At 36.2% G+C, this 14,771-nt stretch overlaps 1 protein-coding gene across 1 annotated transcript; it reads right to left on the bottom strand.

Annotated features, from left to right (window-relative positions):
* Positions 1–9,177: 9,177 nt before the first annotated feature.
* Positions 9,178–9,564, bottom strand: LOC143219716 (uncharacterized). The gene has a single exon (XM_076445591.1). The coding sequence runs from the start codon at positions 9,562–9,564 to the stop codon at positions 9,178–9,180; it is 387 nt and encodes a 128-aa protein (XP_076301706.1).
* Between the last annotated feature and the right edge of the window lie 5,207 nt (positions 9,565–14,771).

Below are 14,771 nucleotides of genomic sequence, written 5' to 3' on the forward strand. Positions count from 1 at the left end.
CGGAGCGACACGGTTGGATTCTTCTTGTCATTTCGTGCGATAGATCGCAACGACATGACTGTACGGTCTCCGTGAATTTCATTAACCTCTATATTGTACCGTCTGCATTTCTATGCCGTTTTTCATTTATTTATAGATACTGTAATTGGCAGTTACGATATTTTCGATTTTCTCTTCAACATTCTGAATATTTCTTTTGTGAAATTGTATTTCTGAGTAAAAGTGTCTATGGAATTAGTTATGTGTACGATTATGACAATATTATGTTACTTTCTATGTTATTTTATATGCTTCACTGTATACGTACCTGCGCTTCTGGAGCGACAGGACTGGAGTGGTCCTGCAGTTGTTTTCGGTAGATCGGAGCGACACCACAGTATGGTTTTAGTAATTTTCATTAACATTCATATTGTACTGATTGCATTCTTTCCCAGCTTTCCATTTATATATACATACTGCAATTTACTGTTATGATGTTTTCGATTTTCATCAGTGTTTCCCATTATTAACATCAGAAATTGTATTTCCTAGTAAAAATATCTTTGAAATCAGTTGTGTGTAGCTTTATGACAATAGTTTGCGAGAGCTTGTTATTGTCTTGTATGATTGTCTGTAGGCGTACCTGCGCTTTCGGAGCGTCACAAATGTCAAGGTCTTGTAGTCGAAGATGGCAAACGGAGCGGTACTACTGGATGGTCATTGTTAATTTCTTTGACCTTGATTATGTAGCGATTGCATTTTATCCCAGCTTTCCATTTATATATACAAACTATAATTGGCTTTTATGACTTTTCCAATATTTTCAAAATATCCTATTTTTAATGTAAGAAATTTTATTTCCTAGTATAACTGCCTTTGGAAATAGTTGAATGTGCGGTTATGACAATATTTTGTCAATCTTGTCGTTATTTCATACTATTCTATGTATACGTACCTACGCTGCCAGAACTACAGGACTGGCGTTGTTTTGAAGCTGCGTACGGCAGATCGGAGGGGCACTACTGGAAGTGTTCTACAATTTTGTCATCCTTGACGTTTTACGGTATAAACTTTTTCCCAGTCTTGAATTTGTTTATACATATTGTAATGTACGATTATGATATTTTCCATTTAATGCAAAATTCACAATTTTTATTTTAACAAATTTGATTTCATGGTAAATTATTCTTTTGAATTAGTTGAGATCAGGTTTATGACAATATTTTGTTTAGCTTGTAGTTATCTTAGATGATTGTCTGTATACGCTCCTTCGCAGCCGGAGGGACACGACTGGCGAGGTCTTGTAGTTGCGTTCGGCAGATCGGAGCAACATACTGCATGGTCTTCGTTATATTCATTAAGTATAATATTGACCGGTATGCATTCTTTCCCAGTTTCCCATTTATTTATAAATACTCTCATATAATGTTCTGATATTTTCGATTGTTTTCGTAATTTCTAATTTCTAATTTCAGAAATTGTAGATCATAGGAAACGTGACTTTGGAATTAGCGGAAACTATGTTTATGACAATATTTTGTTATGTTCCTTGTTATTTTATAAGATTTTCTCTATACGTACCGGCGCTTCCGTGGAATCGTCTTGTAGTAGTGTTCTAAGGTCTGTGCGACAATGCTGCATGCTCTTTGCTAACTTCCTTATCCTTAATGTTGTGTTGTATACATTCTTTTGCAATTTTCTCTTTACTTCCACTTAACTGAAACTAACTTTTGTGCTATTTTCGATTTTCATCATAATTCCAGTTTTCATTGTTAGAAAGTATGTATCATATTAAAAGTGTCTTTTTAGTTAGTTATGCCTACGTTTATGACAATATTATGCTATAGTCATTGTCATTTCATATGATTATCTGTATACGTACTTACGCTTCTGGAGCGATACAGCTGGGATGGTCCTGTAGTTGCGTACGGCACATCGGAGCGCCACACAGGATGACCTTCGTTAATTTCTTTAACCTTAATTTTGGACCGTATGCATTCTACCTCATTTTTGTATCTATGTCTGCGTACTGCAATTTACTGTTATGATATTTTCGATTCCCATCAAAATTTTCAAATTTAAATTCAAAAATTGTATTTATGGTAGAAGTGCTTCTGAATCAGGTGAGATTACGTGTATGGCAATATTTCGTAATGCTTGTTGTTATTTTATATAATTGTCTGCATAAGACAATTATGCAGATCCTACGCTGTTGAAGCGAGAGGGCTTAAGTGGTCCTATGGTTGCGTTCGGTATTTCGCAGCGTCACTGCTGAATGGTTTCGGTTATTTCCCTAACCATGATTGTGTACCATATACAATCTGTCGCAATCTTCTATTTATTTCTACATACTGTAATATACTGATATGGTACTATCGATTTTTCAAAAGGTTTCTATTTTTAGTATAGATAATTTAGTATATAGAATATCTTACTCAGCGTGCCTTTTGAATTGATTGAGTGTACATTTATAACAGTATGACGGCAGCCAAAATCCAGCCAACGCATCAGCGGACACATCACCCAGACAGCAACCGTAGCAAAACCAGCCAAAGCCAGACAACAGATGACTAGAAGCCGCTTACTCAATCAGAAAGTTATGGTATAAAAACCGAGCACAAACGAATAATGCATTTCTATATTATACCTGAAAGGGAACTTTTCTACATTTGCATACCTATCCTGAAAACCCACGTTATATGGTTAAAACTACTCAATATCCATATTACACTTACTTTACAGAATAAGTATTATTATACGAAACCTAGTTTCTTCTAGAAGGGGGCTCTTCCACCAAAGTTGAAGACCCTCCCGTTTATATTTTACATCAATACTTGTTATGTATTTCCCCGTGACAAAATTGGTTTACATTTTATTTCAATACTTGCCACATATTTCGCCGTGACAGCAGCATTATGGTATACATATTGATATTTTATACGATTGTCTGTATACATAACAACGGTTGGAGTAGTGTTGCAGTTACGTTCGGTGCATCGGAGCGACCCTACCAACTATGTGGTCTTCGGTAACTTCCTTAATCATAATACTGAACCGTATGGATCACTTCCCAGTCTTCCATTTATTTATACATACTGTATATTGCGGTTATGCTATTCTAGATATTTTCATAATTTCCAGTTTTTAATTAATAAATTTGTACTTCATAGTAAAAGTGTCATTTCAATTAGATAATCCTACGTGTATGCCAATATTATGTTTAATTTTCTGATGTAATATATGATAGTCAGAATACAAACCTACGCTTCTAGTTCGACACGACTGGGCGTAGTAGCGTACGCAGATCTGAAAGACTCTACTCTATGATTTCGGTCAATTTCTCTGACTATGTCATTTTATCTCACGCATTTTTTCCTGTCTTCCATTTACTTGTAAATATTGTAATTTACTGTCATAATATTTACCATTCTTTAGATAATCATCAATTTTTTGTTTAAAGGACTGTATTCCTTAGTAAAAGTGTTTTTGGAACTAAATGAGTGTACACTTATGACACTATTTTGTTAAACACATTCTTATTTTATATGATTGTCTGTATACGTACCTACGCGTCCGGAGAGACACATCTGGCGAAGTCTAGTAGTTACGTACGGCAGATCGGACGGACATACTGGATGATCTTGGATAATTTCTTTAATCATTATATTGCACCGAATGCATTCTTTCGCAGTTTTCTATTCGTTTCTACATAGAGCAATTTGCTGTTATGATCTTTTCAATGCTTTTCGAAGTTTGCAATTTATAGATTGTAAAATTCTGTTTCTAGTAAAGGTGTCTTTGGAATATGTTCAGTAATGGTTTATGACAGTATCATGGTAAACTTATAGTTCCTTTATGTGATTGTCTGTATACGTACCTACGCTGACGGAACATCGCGTCTGGTGTGGACTTGCAGATGCGTTCGCTATATCGGAGAGACTCTACTGTATGAACTTCGCTAATTTCTATAACCTTGATACTGTATCGTATGCATTTTTCCCAGTCGTCCACTTGAATGTTCATACTGTATTTACTGTAATGATATTTCCGATTTTTTTTCAAAATTGTCAATTTTTATCTTATATAACTGTATTCCCTAGTAAATGTGACTTCGGATTTAGTTGAGTGTATGATTATGACATTATTTTGTTGAACTTATTGTTATTTTGTATCATTGTACGTGTACGTACCTACGCTGCCATCAGCCGTACATCTGCAGTGGTCTTGTAGTTGCTTTCGGTAGATCGGAACGGCATTACTGGATGGCCTTTGAAAACATCTATAACCTTCATTTTGTAACTTATGTATTTTTTCACAGTCCACCATTTATTTATACAAACTGCAATGGAATGCTATGACAATTTCGATTTGTTTTCGAAATTTCAGATTTTTAATTTGAAAGATTGTATTACCTAGTCAAAGTTGAGCTTACGTTTATGACAATATTATGTTAAACTTACTGTAATTTTATACTTATCTTCTGTATACGCACATACTTCTCAGCAGCGACGCGGCTGGAGTGGACTTGTTGTTGTGTACGTTATCTCGGTGCGACTCGACTACATCCGTCAACGTATGCGCATTGTCGCAACGGGCGACACGACGGAAATGGACTTGTAGCTGCGTAAGGTACCTCGGAGCGACATTACAGGAATGGTATCATTAATTTTATTAGCCTTGACATTTTAACGTATGCATTTTCGTTTTATTTTCCATTTGTTTCTACATACAGTTACTTATTGTTACGGTACTTTCGAGTTATTTTCGAAATTTCAAATTTATAATTTTAAATATTATATTTTTTAGTAAAAGCGTCTTTCTAGTTAGTTGCGTGTACGTATATGTCTATATCTTGTTAAATTCATTGTTATTTTATAAGATAGTCTCTATACGTTTTTAGGCTGCCGGGGTGAAACGACTAGGGTGGTGATACAATTGCATACAGTAAATCGGAGCGATAATACTGATTAATTTCATTATATTTGGCAGTGTAGCGTATGCATTTCTCGTATTTTTCTACGTATTTCTGCATACTGTAATTTATTCTTATGACATTTTCGATTTATTGCAAAATGTCCAATTTTTAATTTTAAAAATTTCACTTCTTAGCAAAACTCCTTTGGAATCAGTTGAGTGTACATTTATAACCATATTTTGATAAACTTATTGCTACTTCATATGATTGTCTGTATACGTACCTACGCTTCCAGTGCAACACGGCTGGAATGGCCCCTTTGTTGCGATCGGTAGGTCGGAGCGATGCTTCGGTATATTCCTCGTTAATTTCTGTAACTTGGATATTATACTTTATAGATTCTTCTGCAGTATTCCTTGTATTTTAACTTACTGTAATTTACAGATGTGATATTTTCAATGTTTCCAAAAATTTTCAATTTTTAGTTTAAAAGATTGTATTGCATAGTAACAGTGTCTTTGATACTATATGAGTGTACGGTTATGCCAATATTTTGTCAAACTTATTCTTTTTCTATACTATGGTCTGTATACGTACGGATGCTTCCGGAGAGTCTCGGATGGAGTGGTCCTTCCGTTGCATCCGGTTGAGGGGAGCGACAATACTGTATGGACATTGTTAGTTTCTTTACCTTTAATATTGTACCCTATGAATTTATTCGCAGTCTTCTATTTATATCTGCATGCGGTAATTTAATGTTATGGTATAATCGATTTTTCAAAATTTTCAATTGTTAGTTTCAAAAATTGTATTTCTTAGTATAAGTTCCTGTTGAATCAATTAAGTCAACTTTAATGACAGTATTTTGTTGAATTTTTTGCTGCACTGTATGGTTGTCGGTATACGTACCGACGGTTCCGGAGCGACACGACTGGTGTGATCCTGTAGATGCGCTCGGTAGATCGAATCGAATCTACTATATGGTCTTCGTTAATTTCTTTCACCATAATATTGTACCGTATTCATTTTTTCCCCAGTTTTCTACTTATTTATACATAGCGAAGCTCACGGTTATGGTACCTTCGATTTTTCTCAAAATTTCCAATTAGTAGTTTTAAAACCTTTATCACATTATTTTGTTAAACATTCTGTTACTTTATACGACTGTATGAATACCTACCTAAGTTTCACGAGCGACACTCCTGGAGTGGTCATGAAGTTGCGTCCGATAAATCGGAGCGATAATAATGTATGGTCTACGTCAATTTCTTTATCCTTGATTTTGCATTCTATCTCAGTTATATATTTACTTCTATATACTCTTACCTATTAGGAAAAGCGTCTTTAGAATTTGATGAGTGTACGCCTACGGCATTGTTTTGTTAAACTAACTATTATTTTATGATTATCTCTACTCGTACCTATGCTGCCAGAGCGACGCGGCTGTCAAGATCTTGTAGTTGCGCACCGCAGAACAGAGCTTCACAGCTGGATAATATTCGTTAATTTCGTTAACCTCGATTTTGTACCATATGCATTTTCTCCCAGTCTTCCATTTATTTATACATACTGTAATGAAATATTATGATATTATCGTCTTCTTCATAATATTCAAATTTTATTTTCGGAAATTGTATTCCGTAGTAAAAGTGCCATTGGAATTAGTTGAGTGTACGTTTTTGACGCAATTTTGTTAAACTTGTTTTTATGTTATATGGTTGTCTGTATACGTACCTGCGCTGTAGGTGAGGCAAGACTGGAGCGGGCAAGTAGTTGCGTTCGGTAGATCTGAGCGAGAATACCATATGGTCTTGGTTAATTTCTTTAGGCTTGATATTCTACTGTATGCACTCTTTTGCAGTATTCTATTTATTTCGACATACCGGAATATACTGTTATGATGATTTCTATTCGTTTTTAAATTTTAAGTTCGTTGCTTAAAAAAATTGTATTCCTAAGTGTAGGTGGCTGTGGAATTAGCTGAATGCACGAACATGACATTCTTTTGTTAAACTTATTGTTTTTTATAAAATTGCATGTATGTACAAATACGCATCCGGAGCAACACGGCTGGAGTGGTATTGTAAATGCCTACGGCAAACGGAGAGGTACTACTCTATGGTCTTCGTTAATTGCATTAACCTTGATTTTGTTCCGTATGCAGTTTTACCGAGCTTTCCATTTATTTAAACATACCGTAATTGACTGTTATGATGTTATCGATTTTTTATATAATAATCAATTTTCAGTTTAAGCAATTGTGTACCATAATAGAAGTGCCTACGGTATTAGCTCAGTGTACGTTTATGACAATATTATGTTAAATTCTTTTTTTTTTTTATATGATTGTCTGTATGCGTATCTACGCTGTAGAAGGGACACGACTGGTGTCTTGTAGTTGGGTTCGGTAGACCGGTGCGACACTACTTGAAGGACTTCGTTAATTACTTTAACCTTGATATTGTACCCTACGCATTTTTTGCCTGTCATGCATTTATTTATGCATACTGTAATTTATTTTTATGATATTTCTTAATATACCAAAATCTACAATTCTTTGTTTAAAGAAGTGCATTGAGTAGTGAAAGTGTCTTTGGGATTGGTTGAGCTTTTGTTAATGACAATATTTTGTCTAACATATTGTTTTTCATATGATTGTCTGTATTCGTGCCTACGTTGCCCGGAGCGAAACTGCTGGTGTGGTCTTGCAGATGCATTTGGCATATCGGATCTACACTACTGTATTATCTTCGTTAATTTCTCCAACCTTGATATAGTACCGTATGCATTTCTTCCCAGTCGACCGTATATTTATACATATTGTAATTTAACAAGTTGACTCTGGTCTGTCTCACCGGTGGCCGATGCTTGTCTGTTCCCTGCGGCGGCATGAACCACCGGTGGTCCATGCTAGATTGTTCCGCGGGGCGGCATTACACACTATACATTAACATTTCTACCAGGTAATCAAACATTTAACACAAAATACATAACTTATAGTTTAATTAATACATTAAATATAACAAAATATAACGACTAATGTTACCGATGCGATTTTTTAAAACATTTTAAACTAAGTCCCGGCTTATCCGAACAACTGCTACAAAAAGTCATTACTGATTTTGGTTTGTTTGTGGCGTAATGTGTACATGTTAATTTTGTTAAGCGTTTGTAGCACTCATTACATCTTTTACACATCTTCCGCGCGGAAGTTCTTGGTGTGAACTTAATGAATGTTTTTTCCGTTTACTTCCTATTAGCTCTTCACTGGAGGGATTCTCAATACTCTTCTATACATAATCAATAATTTTCTCTCTAAATTATATATTTGGTAACGCTCGGTTCCCCACTGTTTTTGGATGTACCATGCATTTACTAAACATGTCCCGAATATTAGCTCCATGACAAATTTTCTATACCATTTTACCGTTTTCCGTAAACATTTACAATAGGAACACATTTGATCTGGTATATCAATTCCCTTCTTCGCACTATTGTAAGAAGCAACGGTGTCTGATTTTAATTTATCATCCTTGCCACGAAAAGTGGCGCAACTGTGAGATCTTGTAGTGGTTAACATACAATGGTCCACTTTAAAAATCTCACGCCGCTTCGATTTTCCAGAGATATAATGTCTCCCCGTTTCTGTTTCTGCTTTGCCTGTGGCGGTAGATACTTTCTATTCATTTCGACTGTATCGCAAATATATGTTTTTTGGTGAGAAGATCTTCGGCTAAAGGAATACTTGTATAAAAGCTGTCGGAAAATAAAATCCGGCCCTTGAATTATAAATCTCGTATCAATGTCATGACTACATCATAAGAATGTGCTTTTAGAATTCTCGTTTCATATTTTCCGGAATAAATATGCACATTATATGTAAATCCATCCGGATGGCAGAGTTTGTACAGTTTCATTCCGTACTTGTGCCGCTTACCTGGTATATAGTGACGAACGGTATGGCGTCCTTTCCACTGAACCACACTTTCGTCAATTACTATATTTTTTCTGGGTTTTACTGCATCTTGGAACGCTCGAAGTATTTTATCCACTACATTTCGGATTTTGTGTAACCGATCCTCGGTTCTAGCTGTAGCATGACCAGAAAAGTGCTAGTACTTCAATATAGCTAAGAGTCGATCGCATTTCATTGCTGTCATTATACGCGCATTCGCATACATCGCTTTTTTGGTCCAATATAATCGAATTTCAGGTTCCTGCACTACACCCATAACAAGCAAGATATGAATAAAGGTATTTAATTCACACTTTGTAATGGGGTCTCATGCTTGTTGATGTTGTCTCCAGCCATATGCTGCATGCGCTATGCATTGAACAGCGTATCTATTCGCCTCTTCAACGATGATCTCCAATTTCTCCTCCATGAAGAATAATTTATATAATGCAACAGGATCGTCGCAGTCCGTCTCCTTGGTCAGTAGCTCTTCTTCTCCTGAATACACTTTCTCTGAAGCAATGTTTTCTGCTATTTCCAGCCATTCCGCATCATCATCCTGATCCCCAACACCAGACTCTGATACTTCTTCCTCCGTGGTATTCCTATCTGTTGCCGTGACCGATGATGATGATGAAAGTATTCTATTTCTTCGTCTCTTTCGCATGACTCCTGATATAGATTCATCTGACGAATTACTGAATTCCATATCCATTTTATCTAATATTTAGATGGGCAAGAATGAGAAATGAAAAATGTTATCCGCCTTTTTAGTAGGATAGAAACTTTTTACTATCTTTATACTTACTGGAAGAAATGTGTACTCGGCAAATCTTCAGAACTCTACTGACCTCGCGCCTCATAAAAACTTCGCACAAACCAGAATACACACAACGCACACTAACTAAACTCTGCGTCACTTGCCGTCAACTCTAAACTCTCCGTAAACCTCGTGTCGCTGTCTAAACTCTCAATAATCATCCCCAGTTACTAGGTCACACATTATGTAAGCAGTGTCAGCTGGGTAGTGTTCGTTCCCTCAGAAATCACTGATTTCCCTCATTACGTGTTGGCGGTCCTAAACGTCCAATGGGGCCGCCAAAGGCCCAGAGGCTGGTCAAAGTTCGCATACCTCAAGCTGACCCCTAGGCCCACGATCGGCCAAGGGAAAGGGAATTTTTCTGGAAAATCGTACAATGGTGCTCGTCCACTTATCCCGGCAATATATGCTTCTTTCGCGATCCTGAAAACAAATCTCTAGTGTGGAACCCCAGAGACCCCTTGCATGTTACAAGTTGCCAGGGCGCCATAAAATCGTCAGTCGGGGGTTCGACGAAATTGCCGCTCGCACACAACATAATTTTCCCATAAAACTTATATTATGTCCTAGACCTATTTTCATCGTGTACGACAATCGGTCGCAGTGTTTCTAGAGAATTCTTGCGCTTGAAAGGGTCCTATTACTTCTGATCTAAACTTCTCGTGGTCCGAAACACGAGAAGCTAAAACCCTACTTGACCGAAATTAGGCTCCGGCACCGATAACTTGGCTGACAATGGGTCAGTGGGAGGGCCACGTGCTCTACACTCGTGGACGTTCCCTAACGCCGGGTCCTAAATATCGAGTGTCCTCAAAAGTGCAAAATTCTCCGGTCACCGCGCTTGGGTGGCATGTAATTTATATATATTACGTGCCTGAAGTATAGGCACTTCACCGTGTGAGAGAGGGTTCTCACCACCATGCCCTCGCGTGGGAGAACTCTTCCTCCTGGAAATGTACCATACAAAGGTCAAAGGAACGCCCTTGGTCCCAAAACTCGAATAAGGGTCGATTTCCCCTGTTTGGCCATCTCCATAGTTGTTCTAAACGCATCATTGAAAATCGTGAAGAGAGTATAAAGCTTCCATTAAAGCGGTAAAAGAAAGTCTTCGAAACGTCGAGGAGTCAAGGTGGAAGTTAGTTTCCTCCTACTGTGCTAGTGGGCATTAGGGCGCAAGCATTGAACAGTATAATTTGGTGCCGCACCGCCACATGGAACGGTCCGCTAGTTGACGCGCGTCGCACGGAACAGTCACCGAATATCCGCGCCGGCGTCAACGTGTTAATGTTATGACATTTACGATTTTGTTTCAAAATTTCCAATTTATAATTTTAAGAATTGCATCCTAGGATTAGTGTCCTTGGAATTCGTTGATTGTACATTTATGACATTATTTTGATAACATAATTCTTATTTTATATGATTGCCTGTATACCTATATACGCTGTCGGAGAGACAGGAAAGGCTTTGTCTTGTACGTGCATACTTCAGATGGAAGCGGCACTACTGGAGGGACTTCTTCAATTTCTTCAACCATAATTTTTCTCCTCATGTATTCTTTCGCAGTTCTCTGTCTATGCTTAAATACAATAATATACTGCTATGATATTCCCGATTTTTTCACAATTATCAATTTTTCCTTTGAAAGATTGTGTTTCCTAGTGAAGGTGTATTTGGAATTTGTGGAGTGTACGTTTATGGCGATATTTTGTCAAACTTATTTTTATTCTATATGATTGTCTGCATAAGTATCTACGTTTCCGCAGCGACAGTGCTGCAGTCGTCTTCCAGTTGCGTTCGGCATATCGGGGCGGCACTAGTGTATGGTTCTTGTTAATTTGATTAATATTAATATAATACTGGAAGCATTCTATCTCGGATTTCTCTTTACTTCGACATACTCTAATTTAGAGTTACGATATTTTCGATTTTTTCATAATTACCAGTTTATAATATCGAAAAATGCATTTTTTAGGAAAAGTGACTTTGGTATTAGTGGAGTGTACGTTTCTGGCAATATGATCTTAAACTTATTGTTATTTTATGCAAATGTCTGTAATTCGTACCTACGCTTCTGGATAGACACGGCTGGCTAGGTCTTGAAGTAGTGTATGACAGATCACAGCGTCATACTGGATGGTCTTCGTTAACTTCTTTAATCCTGATTTTGTATGGTATCCATTCGTTCCGAGTTTTTCATTCATATGTACATACTTCAATTTGCTCTTATGATATTCTAGATTTATATGAAAATTTTCTATTTTTGTTTTAAAAAGTGTACTTCTTTGTAAATGTGTTATTGGAATTAGTTCAGTGTACATTTTTCGCGATATATTTCTAAACTTTTTGTTGTTTCATATGACTGCCTGTATGCGCACCTACGTTTCTGGTTCGACACGGCTGTAGTGTTCTTGTAGTTGCGACGGTGTACACGAATGTCGATAATGGATGGGTTTCGTCAATTTTTTGAACCTTGATTTTGTATAGTATTCATTTCGTCCCAGACATCCATTCATTTATGCATGCTGTAATTTACTCTCATGACATTTTTGAATTTTTTCATAGAAATTTTATTTCCAAGTAAAAGTGATTTTGGAATTACTTGACTGTACCTTTATGACATTATTTTGTAATCCTTATAGTTATTGTATATTATTGCCTGTTACGTACCTACGGTTCCGGAGCGACACGGCTGGAGTGGTCTTGTAGTAGCGTACGACAGACCGTAGCGCCGTACTGGACGGTCTGCACTTCTTTCTTTGACCATCATTCTGAACCATATACATTTCTTCACAAATGGTCCATATATTTATACGTTCTGTAATTTAATGTTACGATATTTTCGATTTCTTGGTCAATGTTATCTATTTTTATTACAAAAACTTTATTTCTTAGTAAAAGTGCTTTGGGAATTTGTTGAGTTAACGATTATGACAATATATTCTTAATGTTATTTTTATTATATTTGATTGCCTGTATGCGCACCTTCACTTTCGGTTCTACACAGCAGAGTGGTCCTGTAGTTGCATACGACAGATGGGGGAGACATATTGCAAGGTCTTCGTTAATTTCCATAACCATAATGTTGTGCCGTACGAATTTTTCGCTGTCTTCTATTTATTTCTACATACTGCAATTTAGATTCATGATATTTTGAATTCTCTTCAAAATTTCCAATTTTTTATCTCAAGAATTGCATTTCCTAGTAAATGATTCTTTGCAATTATTTGTGTGTACGTTTATGTCAATATGATAACAAATTCTTTGTTATTTTATATAATTGTCTGTTAACTACCTACGCTGTTTGAGCGACACGTCTGGCGAAGTCTTGTTGCGTACGGCCTGATCGGAGGTGCATACTGGATGGGCTTTGCTAATTGCATTAACAATAATGTTGAACCGTATTCATTCCTTCGCAGTTTACCATTTATTTATACAAACAGTAATTTTGTGATATGATATTTACGCTTTTTTTTCAAAACTTTGAATTTGTAATTTTAGAAATTGTATATCTTCATGAAAGTGCTTTTTGAATTAGATGAGTGTACGTTTATGATATTACTTTGTAAAACTAATTCATAATTTGTATGATAGTCTGTATACGTACCTACGCTGTTTGAGCGACAAGGCTGGAGTTCTCTTGTTGTTGCGTGCGGACGATCGGATCCACCCTACTGTATGGTCTCTGTTAATTCATTTGCCCTTAGTATTGAACCGGAATCATTCTTTAGCCGTTTACTATTTATTTACACATACGGTAATTTACAGTTATGATATGTTGGAATTGTTTCAAAATTTTTAATTTTTAGTTATAAAAAATTGTATTTCTCAGTGAAAGTGTCTCTGGAGTTATATGAATGTACTTTTATGGCATTATTTTGTTATACTTATTGTTATTCTATATGATTCTCAGTAAACGTACCTACGCTGCCAGAGCGACACGACTGGCGAGGTCTTGTTTTTGCGTACTGCATATAGGAGGAGCATACTGGATGGTCGTCATTAATTTCTTTATCCCTGATTTTGTACTGTATGCATTTTTCCCAGTTTTCCATTTATTTGTACATAATGTAACTTACTGTCATGATATATTACATTTTTTTACCTATGTATCAGTTTTCAGTTTAAAAGATTATATTTCATAGTATTAGCGTCTATGGAATGAGTTGAGTTGACGTTTATTACATTTTATTTCTACTCTTATTGTTATTTTATACGATTGTCTGTATACGTACCTATGCTTCCGGAGCGACACGGCAGGAGTGGCCATGTAGTTGTGTTCGGTAGATCGGAGCAACACTAGTGTATGATCTTCGCTAGCATCTGTAACCCTGATATTATGGCGTATGCATTTTGCACCGTTTTCCATTTATTTATACATTCTGTAATTTACTGTTTTGATGTTTGCGATTTTTTATCAAAATTTATAATTTTGGCTACAAAAAATTGTATCTTTATTAACAGTGCCATTGATATCATTTGAATCTACGTTTATCGCTATATTTTGCTCAACATATTGTTGTATTATATGATTGCCAATATTCGTACCTACGCTATCCGAGCGACACGACTGACGACGTCGTGTAGTTGCTTACGGCAGAAAGTAGCGGCACGACTAGATGGTATGCGATAATGCCTATATCCTTATTTTGTGGCCAATGCATTTACCCTGTTTATGATTTATTTATACATGCTGTAATTTACTGTTATGATATTTTCCAGTTTTTAGATGGTTATCAATTTTAAGTTTAAAAGATTGTATTTCATCGTAAAAGTGTCTTTGGAATTAGTTCAGTGTTCGTGTGTGACATAATTCTGTTAGCATATTCTTATTCTATTCGATTGTCTGTATACGTATATAAGCTGTCAGAGCAGCACGACTGCCTACTGCTTCTAGTTGCGTATAGCAGATCGGAGTCCGCTCTACTGAGAGGTCTTCGTTAATTTCTTTATCCCTGATATAGTATTGTAGGCATACTTTCGCAGTCTTCAATCTATTTATACGTAGCGTAATTTACTATTACGACACTGTGTTTATTTGTTCAAAGTTTCAAATTTTATAGTTCAAAAGAGTATCTCACATGATAAGTGCCATTGGAATT

The sequence above is a fragment of the Lasioglossum baleicum genome, unplaced genomic scaffold (genome assembly GCF_051020765.1).
Source record: "Lasioglossum baleicum unplaced genomic scaffold, iyLasBale1 scaffold0064, whole genome shotgun sequence".
In the NCBI taxonomy this organism is placed as follows: domain Eukaryota; kingdom Metazoa; phylum Arthropoda; class Insecta; order Hymenoptera; family Halictidae; genus Lasioglossum; species Lasioglossum baleicum.